The sequence below is a fragment of the Montipora capricornis genome, chromosome 11 (assembly GCF_036669925.1).
Source record: "Montipora capricornis isolate CH-2021 chromosome 11, ASM3666992v2, whole genome shotgun sequence".
In the NCBI taxonomy this organism is placed as follows: Eukaryota; Metazoa; Cnidaria; class Anthozoa; order Scleractinia; family Acroporidae; genus Montipora; species Montipora capricornis.
In genome coordinates this window covers 38,835,804-38,855,803 of record NC_090893.1, presented here as the reverse complement: position 1 = coordinate 38,855,803, position 20,000 = coordinate 38,835,804, and the positions used below count along the sequence as shown (strand labels likewise).

Sequence of the window (20,000 nt, the reverse complement as noted above, 5' to 3'; positions counted from 1 at the left end):
CCAATTATTTTTTTTTACCTGAAGACTGTGCAGAGTTGATCACAGATCCACTTAAGGTGTTCGATTCGTTCTCTGTCTTTGTTGAACCCATAAGTTACCAGAGAATTTTCCATTTGGTTTCAGTGTTCTACATAACAGCACACTTGGTAAAATATTAGAAATGCAGCTCACTTTCAAAACGGCTCGACAGATTGTTGTCGAAGTCCATTACTCGTCGCTTTTAAGATTCCACCACCTGTCTTGTTCAGTGTCCAATTGCCTTGCCATTATTGAGCTTCATAAGGGTATATTTTGTTCAAAGATCCACTAAAACGCCATTCGCGTTACATGACTTTCGACGCCATTGCCGGTTAAGTTAATCGTTCGACTGTGTCCACCAGAGAAATCTACGCAGTCCCCACTACCCTTTCGATCCGAAGAAAATACGCGCAGAAGGCTCTATGCACAAAGACCCCACTTAGCAGGGGAGTGACAGACAAGACTTTTACTGACACGGAAAAAATAATAATAATTAAAAATAATAATAATAATAATAATAATAATAACTAGACGCTCCGTGAGCGTACACTGGGTTGCCTGTGCTAGAAGGGACTGAGTTGGGTGGTATTAAACTGCAGCGTTCCAGGCAATTTTTTCAAGTCGGGGGTCATTAAGACCATTTAAGGGGTCACCCAGAAGTCGTACCAGCAGAGGCCCTTTGGCTCACATGTTCATACGACGAAACAGATCCTTTTCTGAGGTTAAAAACTTGGCTATCGGCCTATTAATCATTTGTCAGAAAGAAGACATTCCTGTCATCTTTAGAAAAAATAGGCACGCATTGCTTACGTGTGGTACTGAAGTAACACAGCACTTCATTACTGGGTTGCCTATGGGCAAACCCAGTCGAGGTCTACGTTTAGTTTGTTTGTTTTCTTTTTTTTTTTTTTTCCGTGTCGGTAAAAGTCTTGCCTGTCACTCCCCTGGTAAGTAGTGTCTTTGTGTATAGAGCCTTCTGCCCGTATTTTCTTAGGATCGAGAGGGTAGTGGAACTGCGTAGATTTCTCTTGTGGACACAGTAGAATCATTAACTTAGCCTGCAATGGCGTCGAAAGTCATGCAACGCGAATGGCGTTTTAGTGGATCCTTAAACAAAATATACCCTTATGGAGCTCAATAATGGAAAGTCAGTTGGATAAACTAGGCTTGAATCTCAAAAGCGACGAGTACTGGACTTCGACAACAATCTATCGCCCGTCGAGACGAAATCAAAGTGAGCAGTATTTACCTGAAGTACATGGTAATTTGACACAATTGAGTTTCTTGTCTTCACGCACGCAATCAAATAGGAAGGCGTTTTCGCCTCTAAGAGTAAATATGTTGTTTGTTTCAATAAAATTTTTCTGCCTTTGTGAATTATAATATCATGTTGTGTATTGAATTTTCGAGCTTAAGGTTCAAATGTGATATGGGAGAAGTTTTTTAGTATTGCTCTGTAAGCAGGAAGGGTTCACAGGCCTGTTGGAAGCGTGCTTGAGTTTCAACAAAATGAGGCCCAAAATCAGTGAAAACTTGTGACGCAGATGAATAATGAAGTAGCTGCTATTTCCAAAATGATGGAATTACCTGGTGATAAATAACGTCGTACGCGTCTTGGAGAGTAAATTTTGACCTTGCATAAACAAGAGTTGGGCGATTGTGATCTTTGTTTTGACTTCGCTCATTTCATTGTCAAACTTTATAACACTTGACAGAAAAAGAAACTTACAAAAACCCGGTATCTTGCCATCATTTGACACAGATGCTTCACTGTTTGGCGAGTAAACATGCCGCGGTAACTTAATCACGGCGCCTGCTGAATTCCGGCCATGTCACTTTCGATTTGGCAATTTACTTGAACGTAGCAAAAATCTCCCAAAATGTTTGTCGCTGATCGTAACTTTTTATATTCTATAGATCGTTTTCACGTGACGTCATCACCTTCCAAAATCTAAAACTAAAGATCCACCAAAGTTTTTATCCTCATCAGGCATAAGAGGCGGCATATCTATATCTGTTGACAATTTCACAGCTCAATAGCGTGCTTCGTTTGGAAACCAGAGCATTTTGAATTTCCGGATTATGTAGGTGCGTGACACAAAGCTACGATCAAGTTTGTTGAAAAATATATACTTATCTCATGATTTTGAGCCCTTTTAGAAGTTAGAGCGTTAGGAAAAGTGCTTATGTAAATGCTTGTTTTTTCAGTAGTGATAATCAGTCGCCTAGATAGCCAAAGTCAGTTCCAGATGTTTACACTATTTTCCGGCCTGCGAAACATTTCGACGAATATCTGAAGTTTGGGGAAACGCAGAGGCCTAAAACTTGGACAAGTGTCTTATTTCTTTATCTTCTATAAGATAACAATTTCTTAGCGTTTTGCACTGGATAGTTTTTGATTTATTTTTTTATTGCGTGACAGTGAAAACGATCTATATTCAAGGTTCAAAATTAATGTTGTTTTCATGTCGTAAATATTTTATTCTCGATCGACCGTCCGGGAAACTTCCTTCTGCTCTTTCTGAAAACTGTGTATCAATATTTATTTGCTTTTTCATCAATATTTGTTTTGCATAAAGCACGCTAACAGAATCTGTACCTTGCTGAGTTCGCATTTGTTAGCGTTAATAGTATTTTCGGTCAGATGTTTCTGTTTTTATGAGAGGGTTTATTGTTTTGGTCTCCCATCCCAACACTAACCCCGCGAAACAGGGCTTGACTTCAGTGAAGTTTAGTATTACAAAGTTTTCGGATGCTCATAGGGCACGCTTGTGGTGTAAAGAAGTTGTGAGGGAACTTGACAATTATCAACATGTCAGCCCAGAAGCCAATGTTTCTCGCTTCTCTTTTATTTGTTATTCTTCAGAGACTGGAATGCTGTATTTCAATACCACACAATTCAGTGCCTTCTGATTTTCTGTAGCACGTACCACAGGCAAGCCAGTGTATGCTTCACAGAAGCATCTAGTTCCATATTGTCAACTGAGCTGCGTTTTGTCTTCCAGGAGATTCAAGTTGTCTTTGCGTAATATGTAGGTCTAACAGTACACGATATTGTTTTGGTATTGTATATTGTAGTGCCATCGTAGAACTATTAGATAAATAGCCCCCTGAGAAGACATGTGGTTACTAGCAAAGTACTGAACCCAGAAAGATTGAAGAAAATAAAAGGGAATCGAGAAACATTGGCTTCTGGGATGACATGTTGATCAGTTTCAAGTTCCCTGACAACTTCTTTTCACCACAAGTTTAAGCGTGCACTCTGGGGCATCTGACAGTTTTGTAAACAAAAGATCACTGAAGTTAGCCCCCCTGTCCGGCGGGGTTAGTATCTGGATGGACGACCTAAAAAATATACAACTCCGTAACAGAAGCATAGGACCGAAAATTTTTTAACGCTATCAGATGCGAACCAAGCAAGATACAGATTTTGTTAGCTATTGCTTTATGCAAAACAAATATTGATGCAAAAGTAAATAAGTATCGATACAAAGTTTTTAGGAAGAGCAGAAGGGAGTTTTCAGGACGGTCGATCAAGAATAAAATATTTTGCCATCGGTAAAAAAAAATTACGACTTGAAAACAACATGAATTTTGAACCACAAATATAAAAAGTTACCATCAGCGAAAAAAATTTTAGGAGATTTTTATTTAGTTGAAATTTGTTATTGTACTTTTGGCTGCACTGAGTAAATCGCACATCGCATTCTGTGTCAAATGATGCCAAGATACCGGGTTTTTGTTTTTGTTAGTTTTCTTTTTCTGTTATAAATTTTGACAAGAAATGTACGAATTCAACAAAAAGATGACAATCGCCCAACTCTTGAGGCTGACCATTGTTTCTGCAAATCTCCAAGACGAGGTTATTTATCACCAGGTAATTCCATCGTCTTGGGAATAGCAGCTACTTTATTATTCATCAGCGTCACAATTTTTTGCTGATTTTGGGGCTCATTTTGTTGAAACTCAACCACGCTTCCAACAGACCTGTTTATTTTCGTGACTTATGCGCTACCACAAAAATTCTCCCCGCATCACATTTCAACACATGTATGCAAATTAGTTAAGCTCGAAAATGACACATGATAAATTTGCAGAAGCTGGCAATTTCACAGAAATCTTTTCCAGCGAAACATTAAATTTTATTGAAACAAACAACATATTTGCTATAAGAGGCAAGAAACCCTTCCTATTGCAGTTGCGTGCGTGCAAATGAAACACAATCGCTGTCACAAAGCATATCAGTTCAATTAAATAAATTTCTGACAGCTCACATCAAACCCTTTTCGAAAGAACCTTGACCGTAAATAATACAGCACAAAAGCCACAACAAGCTTTCATTCAAGTAATTTTTCACTGTCACATTTCCAATTCTTTTTTACCTTTGCGGAGTTGAATCATAAAATGAATGTAACTTGCCAGACAACTTAGATGCGACTGCAGTAGACATAGTGATGCATTCAGGGAGTTCGATTCCTTCAATGTTTGTTAAATCCATAAAAGAATTGCCATTTGACTTCAGTGTTGTATATAATACCAAGTTAAAGCTTACTTGATATCCAACGGCGAAAAATGAAATTGTTGTGGAAGACCATTACTCGCCGTTGCTTTAAAGATTCCAGATATTTATTTTTCATCGCTTAAGTTGCTTATCATATTGACGTTCCATTCTTGAGGGCATTCCATGGGGGCATATTTTGTTTAAAGATGCACCAAAACGCCATTCGCGTTACAATGACTTTCAACGCCATTCCAGGTTAATAATTAAATATCCTCCCGCACCAGAGAGATCTACGCATTACCCCAACCCCCTCAAACCTAACTAAATACGCGCAGAAGACTCATGCACAAAGACACCACTTAGCAGTGGGGTGACAGGCAAGATTTTTCCCGACATGGAAAGAAATAAAACCACGAAATGCAACACAGATTCCGACTGGGTTTGGCAACCCAGTAATAAAACAAACAAACGAAACGTAGACCCCGACTGGGTTTGCCATGCTGGCAACCCAGTAATAAGGCATTGAAATACGAAAACACACGGTTTCGAGTTGTCACTTACGTAAGACATGTTGGTAAGATGCAATCACCACGCGTGAAAAGGCGTTGAAATGAAGCTATCTCCTACAGAAAAAGAAAAGGGAAAATAATCAGAACGGGAAATGAGTCATGTATGTGTGGTGAAAAATGTTTGATCGCGACCAGCGTTCAGTAACCTTTAACTGTAATACACCAGTCATGTGAGCCCCTGAGTTTTTTTTTATTATTATTATTTTATTTTGTAATTAATCCAACTCATTTTCTTCGGAAATGTTAGCATTTTTACTATCTGAAATTCGAAGTCAAGCAAAGTCATTGATTGATTGAATCGCTGTCACGACCATGGCTGAGTTGTTATGGTGAGGAAACCCGATATTTTTTATTAGTAGATTTGCTTTAATGCCAACGAGCCCGGGGGGGGTACTCGATATATCCCCGGGTGGGGAGGTGCGGCACGGCCTCTCATACCCTGACCCTGTTTAAGACAAATATTGCTGATTTTCCTACCAATTTTAAGACAGAATTCCGATTTTTGATACCCTGTTTAAGACATTTAACCCAGTTTAACACAAAAATTGATAAATCGATACCCTGATTAAGACAAAAAATGATAAATTCGATACCCTGTTTAAGACAAAAATCCCGAAAAACATACCCTGGCTGGCCGCACGTCCCCATTAAGCCCTTATAAGGGAGTACCCCCCCCCCGGGCCAACGAGTTAGCCGAGCGAAGACGCGAGGCTGACGAGGCGGAAGCGAAGCGGACCGAAGCGCGAAGAAGTGAGCCGAAGCGCGAGTGTTGTGTATGCAGAAAAAATTTCGAGTGCTCTCTGGCTCAAACCATCCTTACTAGCTTACTTATCTACTATCAAAACACATTCCGGAAACGAATGTCAATCAAACACGTTTGCCGCATAATTTGATAGACAAATTGACAATCCAATTACTTTGAAAGCATACTCTGAATTCTAATATGCTATCAAACGTGGACGATCTCAAGTGTACTTGATTGAGCTCTGGTCATACTTGAGGGATACTTACTCCGCTAGTACGAACCCACCTATTGTCTCCGACAAGTTAGGAGACAAACATTGTGGGCAACATCTTAGGACATTTCAGAAATTTGTCTCAAGTGCGACCCGACCCTACTGATGCAAGAAAACAATCGGAATAAAGTCCAATGATTAAAAGGTTGTATCCTATTACGACATAAAACAGATGCGTCCGGAAATGAAATAAATTGGATTAAAGTTACGCTTATGTAGGTTGTGTTTTCACTAGCACAATTTTAACAAGATAAAGCCAGAAAAGTCCGGAAATACAATGAAAACACCTCGTCTTGGTTTTAGCTAGTTAAAAATGCAAGCTGTTTTCACAAGCAAAAACAAGGGATTTTCTCGCCTTTACGAGCGGAAATTCAAGCAGAGTTATACTACCTCGCGAGATGGTATAACTTGTCCTGATAAACACCGCAGCCAATCGGGCCGTGCGTCTTGACAGAAGCCTGCCAAATAATCTGGTGATGTCATTTTCCCTCTTTCCAGACAAGTCCCTCGTGGTTGAGCTTAAGAAATTCAAAAAGGAAAACGATTTCAACAGTCATTTCTTTCGATTTACAATCCCCCAACCCACTGGATTCTCCATTTCTTCGGCCAGGTCCTTAAACCAGAATTGTGGTCTTGGATAAGCCTACACATATGTAGTCTTGCGCCTTCCTTATTTGTAAGGACATAAGCCTCATTGGCTCAATAAAACTCCTTCTACTTGTCAAAAATACAGCGAAAATAATCACAAGAGAAGTCATTCCAAGCACTACGGCCCCTTTCATTTTTTTATTATAGCGCGCTTTTGCAATTTGAATCCTCTGAGTTAGCGGCTTAGATCGCGGGTTAAATTTCACAGTGAAAACAGTTGTCACTTTTATGCTGTGTTTACACTCAAGCGTTTACCAAGGTACACATTAACTTACTAAACCCTGGTACATTTGCACAGTGTTTATACTGGCTCAAATAACTAAGGTAAATCTGTCATCAATCACAATCTTATCGAATTGGCGGCAAATTCTAAATCCACGCATAAAATGCTCGCGTTTAAAAGAGAAGCTGTGGCTCTTGTAGTCCTCGCGTTCTATTTTCTTGTTCTTGATCAGCAAACCCAGGAATCGAGATTGCAGCAGCTCTTACTTTTGCAGCACCTAAAGAGGTCGAGACGAAAGCGATTAATTCTGCTACAAATTGCCCTTCGCAAGACAAGGCGCGTTAGACGTGCGTGGTCGTGGCCGAGAAACCAATTCTGGTTTGAAGCTCTGTTAAACGGAAATTTTGTTGAAGAATGGTGGAAGGAGAACTTTAGAATATCAAGATGTACGTTCGAATACATTGTCCGATTGGTTGGTCCGGATTTGGCAAAGAAGGACACTAGATTACGCGAATGCATACCGTTAAACAAGCGAGTGGCTGTGGCGTTGTGGCGATTCGCGACATACCTTCTTCGTAGACCGAAACCAGACGTGGAAACTTGGTCGAAAACCTGGTCTTGAAAACGTGATCGAATGAGCCTGACGCAATCCCGACACCACAGGATGTGAAATTCTATGCGACCGCAAGCGGATGTATCTGTCATCCAAACCTTGGTTACCGACCTTAACCATGCCTGCTCGCAGAGTAGACCGAACTTTTACCTTAGTTAACTTTCTATTGTCTTGAGCGGTGTTTACTACGGTATTAGTTGGCGTTTACACACGCAAAATATTAACCTAGGTAAGTAAACTCCAATACCTCGGTAGCACTCTCAAGTCTAAACACGGCATTAGGCCCGGGTCGCACTAGTTTAAAAAGTTGTTTGTTTTACCAAAAAAATCTGTCAACAGGTAGTTTTTTCCAGTGCGACCGATTTGTCAGACAATGTCAAAAATGAGCGGAATGTACCAAATGTTCAAAGATGCCGGCACTTAAAATTGCCAAGCTCTGGACCTCGCCAAAATGTCACAAAAAAGCTATGAAACTGTCACTCGTGACGCAAACAGCAAATGAAAAACGCGATAAAATCAAGTTTACTTGTAATTTGGCGCCCATCTTGTTGAGAAGGCTAAGAAGCCGATGGATCCTTCAAGGCCATATGCGAGTTTCAGTGCTCTTTATATGCCATTAAGAGCGATGGCTCCAGATACAAGTAATTATTTTGGTCAGCAAGAAGTGTTTGAGTCAACCAACGTTCGGTCCGTCTATGCTGTCTGATCTGACGCTCGTATTCCAACAACGCTAGTTGGATATTCAAGTTATGAAGTCTGTACATACAGTGCAGATTGTACACATTTGCCATTCTAGCCTGCATGCAAGTCCAACAAAAGCGAAAGCCGCATCTTGCCTTTAATATAGCGTGATATCGTGACACACTTTTAGCGGGAGTAGGAGAGTTTTCTTTTGTGCACATTGATGCGTGTATGACAGGAATGCAAATTGCGTGCGACCCTAAACATAACAAAATAAATTTTACCGGAAACAGATATTTGTCTGAAATTTTGTCACAACAAAAACAATTTTGTCTACTAGTGCGACCCGGGCCTTAGCTAGTAAAAGTCGGTTTGTAAACAAAGCCTAGAAAGAATGTTCAGCTAGTTAATCGGCCTAGTGAAAGCACAACCGTAATGCTTATGAGGCTGATTATTGTGCAGTTACTCCCATTTCTATTCTTCAAGCCAAGTTTTCGTCCGTTCGATTGTAGGATAGGACACAATTTTCTCTTATTTTCTCCCAAGTGGCTACATCAAGCAGAATAAAAACAAACAAACGTGCGCAAAGCATGCAGTTCGACAGAGTGGACTCTCTTTTTCCCTTCCCCTGCTCTTTCCACCTCTCTCTCTCTCATTCTCCAAGGGCACCCAACGTGTAAATCAAGCCAAAAGCCTTTGGAAGACATTTTCTAGGCCCCTTGTAATGTTTAAAGATTGTCTAAAGAGATGTTTTTATCACATGGAAGAATTTGATCTGTTCGCATATCTTACATAAAAATTGAAGCGTTCGAAGATTTTAGGGAACGATATCTTCATTTCAGAAATTGCTAGCTGCAAAGATTACCTTCTATAAGAACTTCCCACTGTGGGAAACACGAGAAAGAAGCCCACACTTGTCACAGTATCACAAGATTTATTCACCAGAGAGATGAGAGATTTCTCACAATCACAATTTCCTCAAAATCGATATGAAACTATAGACGGCCTAACTAAATAGAGCTTAGACAAAATCGCTGCCAAGCCCAAGACCACGAAGCCGCCGATAATTCTTATTGGCTAAACTAAACTTGCGTGGTTTTACATACTAACCAACGGAAATGAAACTTAATTCCGACTCTCACTAAATCGAGTTTACATAATCAGCTTAAGTGTATTTAAAAAAAGAGGTCGCCAAAAAGATGAACAAAATACTTGTGTACAGTTTCCGACTCGACCGAACCATCTGCAAGGTTATCTTTTTAAGTGCCAAAAATTGCAGAAATACCCCTTCCAAAACGTAAGGGACTACTTTTCCCTGGTTGCGAATCTTTTAAGTGATGTTATAGTAAAGAAATCTATAGCTGTTTGGCAACGTGGAACCGAAATTCTTCGAACAGTTTAATTAACTCTCCCGAAAACATATATCGGCTTGATGTGCAAACGTTGTCGATTAATAAACGTAAACGTAAACATATTTCACCGAAGATTCTCGTTGGGTGCACTTGTCTCTCTTGTTCTCTCTCTTTCTTGATCCGCAATACATGTAAGATGAGTCTATATAACTTGACGCAAAAGTAAACTTACCAATTCAGAGATTCAAGGTCCAGAGTTTGCAAGGACACCAGAGCGAACCACTGAATGAGCCAGGTCAAACGAGTTTGCTTTATAGGGAGTCTTCCGCAATCGGAACTGATTCTACGTCACGCGTGACCAGTTGTTTTGAATTCAAATTTGCGTCTGTACCAGTTTTGAACTTTGCTCTCGGGATTCGGACTCCCCGTGGAAATATCGTTGATATATCGAAAATAGTTAGCTATCTACTTTCGTTTTACTATAAAATGAAAAGCGTTTGATAAATTATTATTCAATTGAGGTCGATTCCACTGTGCGTAGGTTACGCACGTGAATTTGACTGGCTTTACGTGAGTAAAGAAAATACATTTAACCCCAAAAAACTGCGATAAAACATACGTAAACATGGTAATAAATACCAAAACTTTGTTAAAAACGAAGATGTTTCGACGTTGGCTAAATGTCATTATCAAGTCAAAGTTATTTGAAAATCAAAAGCTATAGACATTAAAATAACAATAGCTGATAGGGAGCCTATATAGTAAATACATTGGGTTCCAGAGATTTTATCTTTCTTTCGCCAGGAGCGGTTAAATAGGGAACGGAGAGGCGAAAAATAAAAACCTCTGGTCACGGCAGTTAAGAAATAAGATATCTTGCCAAACCGGTTTTCTAGAGTGGTGTCAATGTTGTACCCAATTCAAGCCCTTTGGGAATAGAACGTTTTGATTTTGACAGTTTCCATCGTGCAGCAACCAATCAAAAGCGACATGAAACCACAAACTAATTACCATTGGTGGTTGCGGTTTAGTTTTCTCACGCGCGACTGGCTTTTTACTCGACACACAATATTTCTAGTATTTACGGTTTTCGGATTGGATATGCGAATTAATCAAGGCATTCAAGGGACAAATAACCACTACGATGGCAGCTTTTTACGTTGGAATGCCACTGGCATGCCACCAGTTGAGTTGTTTTGTCATCGTAGTGTGCATACCCCAGGGATAGTAGATTTACTAGTCTCCTTCGCAGCCGTTTTTTGGATGTCACGCAACGCTCCCCCCAAACTCCACCCGATGGAGGTACAGTCATTTCATTTGAGTAGCTGCTGCTGGAACACTGGAAAACTAGAATTTCTCAAAGTCCATTTTCCTCGGATATATTAGCATCTTTTATTAGCATGTTAAATATTCGAGTTTAAATAAAGTTTATTGTACTGTTGATTGTGCCTGATAACATGAAGGATTCGGCTTTTTCTGCAATTTTATCTCGAAATCCTTGATGGTTTGAACAGAGAAACCGCACCAACTGTAAAACGGGATTTGCAGGAATAGCTTTGATTGCATGGATAAAGTCTGACTTCGCAGACATTCCCGCTAGAGTTCTATTTTGTTTTCGTCGTCTTTCCTTGAATCGCAACGTGCAGGTAATTTCCGGTAAAATCTGATTGGCTCACATTTATAGCATGACATGCGATAACATCATTCTTGACAGGTGGGCGACAGACGACTACGGTACTCTCATTTCAGTGGAGAATTTTTTTCCCCACTTCACCAAGGGGGCCAGTTGTTCCTAACCATTCAGCCGGGTAGGCGTTGACAGTTCAAAGCCAATCCCATGTGGAACATGATAGCAATGAATGCGACTTTCGCTTCATGCGGTCGATCAATTGCTTAGACTTACCTGTCAACGCACTAGGCGGCGTATACTAATAAGTAGATTTTGTCACGAACTGAGCATACTACGCGCAATCGATCTCTTTGCAAAGCGTAAAATACCAGGCGCACAAAAAATGGCAGCGCGACTGCTCAGAACTAACATTTCGTATTTTTGCTCTAAAGGACAGCGAGGAATTGCAAAACTTTCGTAGCATTTTGGCTCCACAAGGGCACATTTACTGAGTACCTATCTGACCAAAATATTACGGTTATCTGGGCTAAGGATTTTTCTCGCGAAGGTATCTTTCACCGTACATAGAGATTCACAGCAACCAGGCAAACGGCCTAACGACAATCTGATTCTTGTCACAGTAAACCCATGATCCTCTTCTTATCCTCTTTTGTATGCTTGTTAAAAAGGGACAAAACATTAATATGTGCTATTTACACAATAAAAATGACATACATATATCAAGTGCTTATACATGTACATCAAGACTGTTATACATACACAAAAATTCGCCATATACATATCAAAGCTCACATTTACATGTTAAACGATGCTACACTTACATCAAGATTATCTGATATATTTACATCAAGATTCTTTAGCAATATGTACATCAAGTTTCCAGATAAATATACATCATGATTCGTGATACTTTTCATCGAGTTTTAAACACATCAAGATGCGTGATAACATACACAGTATGACTGCTAACGTCCGTGTCTTATAGATCTACATCATTCGTGATATTTGTGATATATACATCGAGATTCGTGCAGTTTTTGCATGACTAAAAGAATAGCGCTGGGTTAAAAATAAGACACAAACAGCAGTGATAAACATATTGAACTTGTTCAATATGTTTATCACTGCTGTTTGTGTCTTATTTTTAATCAAACTACGATGGCCCAAGAACAAAAGTATTTACAATACCGCTGGATTTAAAGAGTGAAGAGTGGGCAGCCCTAAAGGCCGGAATCCAGAATCCGGAATCCGGAATCCGGAAACCAGAATTATCCCCAAATCGCGAGAACTACTACAACAACAACTTATCCACTGGATAAATCAATACGAGTCCACTGGTTAATTCAATTGGTATTGCTAGTATTTATCCGGTAGATAGCGTTATCCACCCTCTGAACAATCGAGGCCTCGTTTCTTGTGCATCTTGATCATCATCAAGTCTTCTAAGTGGAAATTCCCGTCTTAAAGAGGACATCGAGTAAATTAATGATCATACTCGAAATTTGTTTATTGCACATGGTCAAGTTTACGTAAAAGTAATAATGTTTGAAATTTATTAAATAAACAAAGTTGTGTTTTACCGTCTGTCCTTCCTTGATTATGTTCTATGTATGTCATTTTTCTTACTACTTCCTCTTGCTAGCTATTACCACAGCCTCCAAATAAGAGATTATAAACGGAAATAGGCTCCGACCGGAAACTAGTGTAACACCAATGATTTAGTTTTGATTGACATGTGACAGGAGACATGCATAGAGAAGTGAAACACTTCGGAATTGAATTACATCTTGCATCTCTACGGAATTATACCTTGTATCTTGGCGGTATTGTTATTTCGGAATCTTTCGGTTAACAGATTGTCTCTACCGCGATTTCTATTCAAAGGAATGTATCTGTCATTAAAGAGTATGGATCATTACAACAACGGGCTATGTTACATTGTTTAGGGCAAATCTTTAGTTAATCACGGGTTCAAAACTGGTAAATTGTAATGGGGAATTACTTTACTGATAAAATTATCGTTACATCAAACACATAATGATTCTGAGTAAAAGCGACTTTTATCTATACAGGCGATTTGCCTTAAACTTTAAAAACGTAGTTAAAAATACCGTGGTTGTAATCAGGCATGATATAAAACGAAACTGATTGCAGCGTTGACACTGATTTAAAAAATTTTAAAAAGTAAAACGTTTCGATCACTTCGGTGATCGATTGATCATTGGGACAACCCCCCTCCTGCCGCAAAAAAAGATATCGTGCACGCCTCCGTAACATCGATCGCGATCGGTTGGCGTCCTCCTAAACATCGTAACATCACGACATTACAGGAGAAAGCTTTAAAAAGCCTCGCTGAAGATCCCTCTGTCACAATCCTCCCAGCGGGAGGGTGTGTGGTAGTGATGAATACTTAACAAATATTCCATAAGCGCGCGTTGGATATGAGATTTTAAATAGTCAACGAGGCGCGTAGCGCCGAGTTGGCTATAACCAGTCTCATATCCAACAAGCGCGAATGGAATAATTGTTTTATTAAATTCCTTCAACTCCAAAAATTTGGAAGTACGAATTACGAGCGGAAAAAGCGGGCAATTCCGAGCGAAATCGAAAAAAACTTGATGAGAACTGATGCGATGTTGTGTAATACCTTGTTGTCAGACAGACGCAGGCTCATCACAAAAACATTTCTTGCCTTTTCGCGTACTTCTAAACGTCGGAATTGATCCAAACTTTCCACAAAAAAAGTTTTTTTTCTCCTTTTTGGCTTTATTCAAAGAGAAATTTGACATTCCGACGAAAACATTTTTAGTTTAGCAACGCTTAACGCAATCATTTACCATATAAGGTCAAACCAAGGTATATGAGCTGATAACCGAGATTGAGTGAACCAATCAGAGCACGCGAAATGCATTATCCGAGGTTGAGAATTTAATAAACATACATTATTTAATTCTCAACCTCGGATAATGCAATTCCCGTGCTCTGATTGCTTCACTCAATCTCGGTTATCAGCTCATATACCTTAGTTTGACCTTATATGGTAAATGATTGATCTGAGCGTTGCCAAGCTAAAAGATTTTTCGCCGGAAAGCGAAATTTCTCTCTAAAGAAAGCAAAAAAAAAGTTTTTCTGGACAGCTGGGTTAAATTCCGACGTTTGGAAGTACGTGAAAAGGTAAGAAATGTTTTTGTGACGAGCCTGCGTCTGTCTGACTACAAGGTGTTACACGACATCGCATCGGTTCTCATCAAGTTTTTTTGATTTCGCTCGGATTTGCTCGCTTTTTTCCCTCGCATCTCGTACTTTCTAAACTTTTGGAGTTTAAAGGAATTTAATAAAACAATTATTCCATTCGCGCTTGTTGGATATGAGACTGGTTATAGCCAACTCGGCGCTACGCGCCTCGTTGGCTATTTACCATCTCATATCCAACGCGCGCTCATGGAATAATTGTTAATTATTCTAGTAAGATCATGGAACATTTACAAGACGAGAACACCTATGAAAGACTAACGGATGGACGCAGAAATCCAACGGCTAGCACAAAGAAAGAGCTTAACAAACTACTCCAGGAGATCCGTACTTGTACAACTGAGCATGGTTCCGACGAAGAGCAACGTAACAACAAACAGTTCAATCGTTGACGTAGTACAGATTGCAATCCAGCGTCTTTCTACGGCTAAGCAATTGCAAAAATCCACAAGCCTGATGTCCCGCTCAGACCCATAAGTAGCACTACTGGCTCTTCAACGTATGACTAGACTTTCAGCTAGGGAATCCGAACAGATGAAAAATTTTTAGGGGCTAAAAATATGCCTATATTGACCGCTTATTTAAATACGAAAATACGTTTAACTATGCTATGTTTAAGTGGTTTTGAACTATATTCTCCTTGGGTGCTCCTGCGATGAGGCGGAGTATTCTGCAGTTACTCCCATTTCCATTCTTCAAGCTAAGTTTTCTTCCGTTCTATTGTAGGATAGGACACAATTTTCTCTTATTTTCTCCCATGTGGCTACATCAAGCAGAATAAAAACAAACAAACGCGCGCAAAGCATGCAGTTCGACAGAGTGCATTTTCTAGGCCCCTTGTAATGTTTAAAGATTGTCTAAAGAGATGTTTTTATCACATGGAAGAATTTGATCTGTTCGCATATCTTACATAAAAATTGAAGTGTCCGAAGATTTTAGGGAACGATATCTTCATTTCAGAAATTGCTAGCTGCAAAGATTACCTTCTATAAGAACTTCCCACTGTGGGAAACACGAGAAAGAAGCCCACACTTGTCACAGTATCACAAGATTTATTCACCAGAGAGATGAGAGATTTCTCACAATCACAATTCCCTCAAAATCGATATGAAACTATAGAAGGCTTAACTAAATACTATTCTTGGCTGCCAAGCCCAAGACCACAAAGCCGCCGATATTCTTATTGGCTAAACTAAACTTGCGTGGTTTTACATACTAACCAACGGAAATGAAACTTAATTCCGACTCTCACTAAATCGAGTTTACATAATCAGCTTAAGTCTACTTAAAAAAAGAGGTCGCCAAAAAGATGAACAAAATACTTGTGTACAGTTTCCGACTCGACCGAACCATCTGCAAGGTTATCTTTTTAAGTGCCAAAAATTGCAGAAATACCCCTTCCAAAACGTAAGGGACTACTTTTCCCTGGTTGCGAATCTTTTAAGTGATGTTATAGTAAAGAAATCTATAGCTGTTTGGCAACGTGGAACCGAAATTCTTCGAACAGTTTAATTAACTCTCCCGAAAACATATATCGGCTTGATGTGCAAACGTTGTCGATTAATAAACGTAACCGTAAACATATTTCACCGAAGATTCTCGTTGGGTGCACTTGTTTCTCTTGTTTTCTCTCTTTCTTGATCCGCAATACATGTAAGATGAGTCTATATAACTTGACGCAAAAAGTAAACTTACCAATTCAGAGATTCAAGGTCCAGAGTTTGCAAGGACACCAGAGCGAACCACTGAATGAGCCAGATCAAACGAGTTTGCTTTATAGGGAGTCTTCCGCAATCGGAACTGATTCTACGTCACGCGTGACCAGTTGTTTTGAATTCAAATCTGCGTACCAGTTTTGAACTTTTAAAATGTCGTTGATATATCGAAAATATTTGGCTATCTACTTTCGTTTTACTATAAAATAAAAGGTGTTTGAAAAGCGTTTGATAAATTATTATTCAATTGAGGTGGATTCCACTGTGCGTAGGTTACGTGCGTAAAGAAAATACATTTAACCCCAAAAAACTGCGATAAAACATATGTAAACATGGTAAAAAATACTGAAAACTTTTGTTAAAAATGACAAGATTTCGATGTTGGCTAAATGTCATTATCAACTCAAAGTTATTTGAAAATTACAATCTATAAAAACAAAACAATACCTGATAAGGAGCCTGTATAGTAAATACATTGGGTTCCAGAGATTTTATCTTTCTTTCGCCAGGAGCGGTTAAATATGGAACGGAGAGGCGAAAAATAAAAACCTCTGGTCACGGCAGTTAAGAAATAAGATGTCTTGCCAAACCGGTTTTCTACAGTGGTGTCAGTGTTGTACCCAATGATTCAAGCCCTTTGGGAATAGAACGTTTTGATTTTGACATTTCCCATCGTGCAGCAACCAATCAAAAGGGACATGAAACCACAAACTAACGTTGGTGGTTGCGGTTTAGTTTTCTCACGCGCGACTGGCTTTTTACTCGACACACAATATTTCCAGTGTTCACGGTTTTCGGATTCTCTTTATATGTGAATCAATCAAGGCATTCAAGGGACAAATAACGACTACGATGGCAGCTTTTTACGTTGGAATGCCACTGGCATGCCACCAGTTGAGTTGTTTTGTCATCGTAGTGTGCATACCCCAGGGATAGTAGATTTACTAGTCTCCTTCGCAGCCGTTTTTTGGATGTCACGCAACGCTCCCCCCAAACTCCACCCGATGGAGGTACAGTCATGTATGGATAAAGATTGACTTCGGAGACATTCCAGCTAGAGTTCTATTTTGTTTTCGTCGTCTCTCCTTGAATTGCAACGTGCAGGTCATTTCCGGTAAAATCTGATTGGCTCACATTTATAGCATGACATGCGATAACATCACTCTTGACAGGTGGGCGACAGACGACTACGGTACTCTCATTTCAGTGGAGAATTTTTTTCCCCACTTCATCAAGGGGGCCAGTTGTTCCTAACCATTCAGCCGGGTAGCCGTTGACAGTTCAAAGCCAATCCCATGTGGAACATGATAGCAATGAATGCGACTTTCGCTTCATGCGGTCGATCCATTGCTTAGACTTACCTGTCAACGCACTAGGCGGCGTATACTAATAAGTAGATTTTGTCACGAACTGAGCATACTACGCGCAATCGATCTCTTTGCAAAGCGTAAAATACCAGGCGCACAAAAAATGGCAGCGCGACTGCTCAGAACTAACATTTCGTATTTTTGCTCTAAAGGACAGCGAGGAATTGCAAAACTTTCGTAGCATTTTGGCTCCACAAGGGCACATTTACTGAGTACCTATCTGACCAAAATATTACGGTTATCTGGGCTAAGGATTTTTCTCGCGAAGGTATCTTTCACCGTACAGAGAGATTCACAGCAACCAGGCAAACGGCCTAACGACAATCTGATTCTTGTCACAGTAAACCCATGATCCTATTCTTATCCTCTTTTGTATACTTGTTAAAAAGGGACACCATTAAGATGTGCTATTTGCACAATAAGGATGGCATACATACATCAAGTGGTTGTACATGTGCATCAAGACTGTTATACATTCATCAAAATTCGCCACATAAATATGAAAGGTCATATTTACATGTTAAACGATGCTATACTTGCATCACGATTATCTGATATATTCCCATCAAGATTCTTTAGCAATATGTACATCAAGTGTCCAGATAAATATACATCATGATTCGTGATACTTTCCATCGGGTTTTAAACACATCAAGATGCGTGATAACTAACACAGTATGACTGCTAACGTCGGTGTATTATAGATGTACTGGGTTAGGCGTGCTTAACGCAATCATTTACCATATAAGCTCAAACCAAGGTATATGAGCTGATAACCGAGATTGAGTGAACCAATCAGAGCACGCGAAATGCATTATCCGAGTTTGATAATTTAATAACAGTGATTATTAAATTCTCAACCGCGGATAATGCAATTCCCGTGCTCTGATTGGTTCACTCAATCTTGGTTATCAGCTCATATACCTTAGTTTGACCTTATATGGTAAATGATTGATCTGAGCGTTGCCAAGCTAAAAGATTTTTCGCCGGAAAGCGAAATTTCTCTCTAAAGAAAGCAAAAAAAAAGTTTTTCTGGACAGCTGGTTTAAATTCCGACGTTTAGAAGTACGTGAAAAGGTAAGAAATGTTTTTGTGACGAGCCTGCGTCTGTCTGACCACAAGGTGTTACACGAAATCGCATCGGTTCTCATCAAGTTTTTTCGATTTCGCCCGGATTTGCTCGCTTTTTTCGCTCGCATTTCGTACTTTCTAAACTTTTGGAGTTTAAAGGAATTTAATAAAACAATTATTCCATTCGCGCTTGTTGGATATGAGACTGGTTATAGCCAACTCGGCGCTACGCGCCTCGTTGGCTATTTACCATCTCATATCCAACGCGCGCTCATGGAATAATTGTTAATTATTCTAGTAAGATCATGGAACATTTACAAGACGAGAACACCTATGAAAGACTAACGGATGGACGCAGAAATCCAACGGCTAGCACAAAGAAAGAGCTTAACAAACTACTCCAGGAGATCCGTACTTGTACAACTGAGCATGGTTCCGACGAAGAGCAACGTAACAACAAACAGTTCAATCGTTGACGTAGTACAGATTGCAATCCAGCGTCTTTCTACGGCTAAGCAATTGCAAAAATCCACAAGCCTGATGTCCCGCTCAGACCCATAAGTAGCACTACTGGCTCTTCAACGTATCACTAGACTTTCAGCTAGGGAATCCGAACAGATGAAAAATTTTTAGGGGATAAAAATATGCCTATATATTGGCCGTTTAAATACGAAAATACGTTTAACAATGCTATGTTGAAGTGGTTTTGAACTATATTCTCGTTGGGTGCTCCTGCGATGAGGCGGAGTATTCTGCAGTTACTCCCATTTCCATTCTTCAAGCTAAGTTTTCTTCCGTTCTATTGTAGGATAGGACACAATTTTCTCTTATTTTCTCCCATGTGGCTACATCAAGCAGAATAAAAACAAACAAACGCGCGCAAAGCATGCAGTTCGACAGAGTGCATTTTCTAGGCCCCTTGTAATGTTTAAAGATTGTCTAAAGAGATGTTTTTATCACATGGAAGAATTTGATCTGTTCGCATATCTTACATAAAAATTGAAGTGTCCGAAGATTTTAGGGAACGATATCTTCATTTCAGAAATTGCTAGCTGCAAAGATTACCTTCTATAAGAACTTCCCACTGTGGGAAACACGAGAAAGAAGCCCACACTTGTCACAGTATCACAAGATTTATTCACCAGAGAGATGAGAGATTTCTCACAATCACAATTCCCTCAAAATCGATATGAAACTATAGAAGGCTTAACTAAATACTATTCTTGGCTGCCAAGCCCAAGACCACAAAGCCGCCGATATTCTTATTGGCTAAACTAAACTTGCGTGGTTTTACATACTAACCAACGGAAATGAAACTTAATTCCGACTCTCACTAAATCGAGT

The 20,000-nt window shown here is 39.6% G+C and overlaps 1 protein-coding gene across 2 annotated transcripts in view; it reads right to left on the bottom strand.

Moving 5' to 3' along the window:
- LOC138024279 (uncharacterized) overlaps positions 1 to 9,957 on the bottom strand; it is a 35,102-nt gene extending 25,145 nt beyond the window's left edge. Inside the window, exons 1-2 of one of the 2 annotated variants that reach the window (XM_068871438.1) lie at positions 9,854 to 9,957; positions 5,081 to 5,142 (exon numbers count right to left, since the gene is read on the bottom strand). In XM_068871438.1, the coding sequence (XP_068727539.1) occupies positions 5,081 to 5,089 (9 nt within the window). In that variant the 5' untranslated portion in view covers positions 5,090 to 5,142; positions 9,854 to 9,957. Of the gene's footprint in view, positions 1 to 5,080; positions 5,143 to 6,099; positions 6,121 to 9,853 lie in introns of those variants that run through there. The other variant, XM_068871439.1, reaches the window with a different exon arrangement.
- Between the last annotated feature and the right edge of the window lie 10,043 nt (positions 9,958 to 20,000).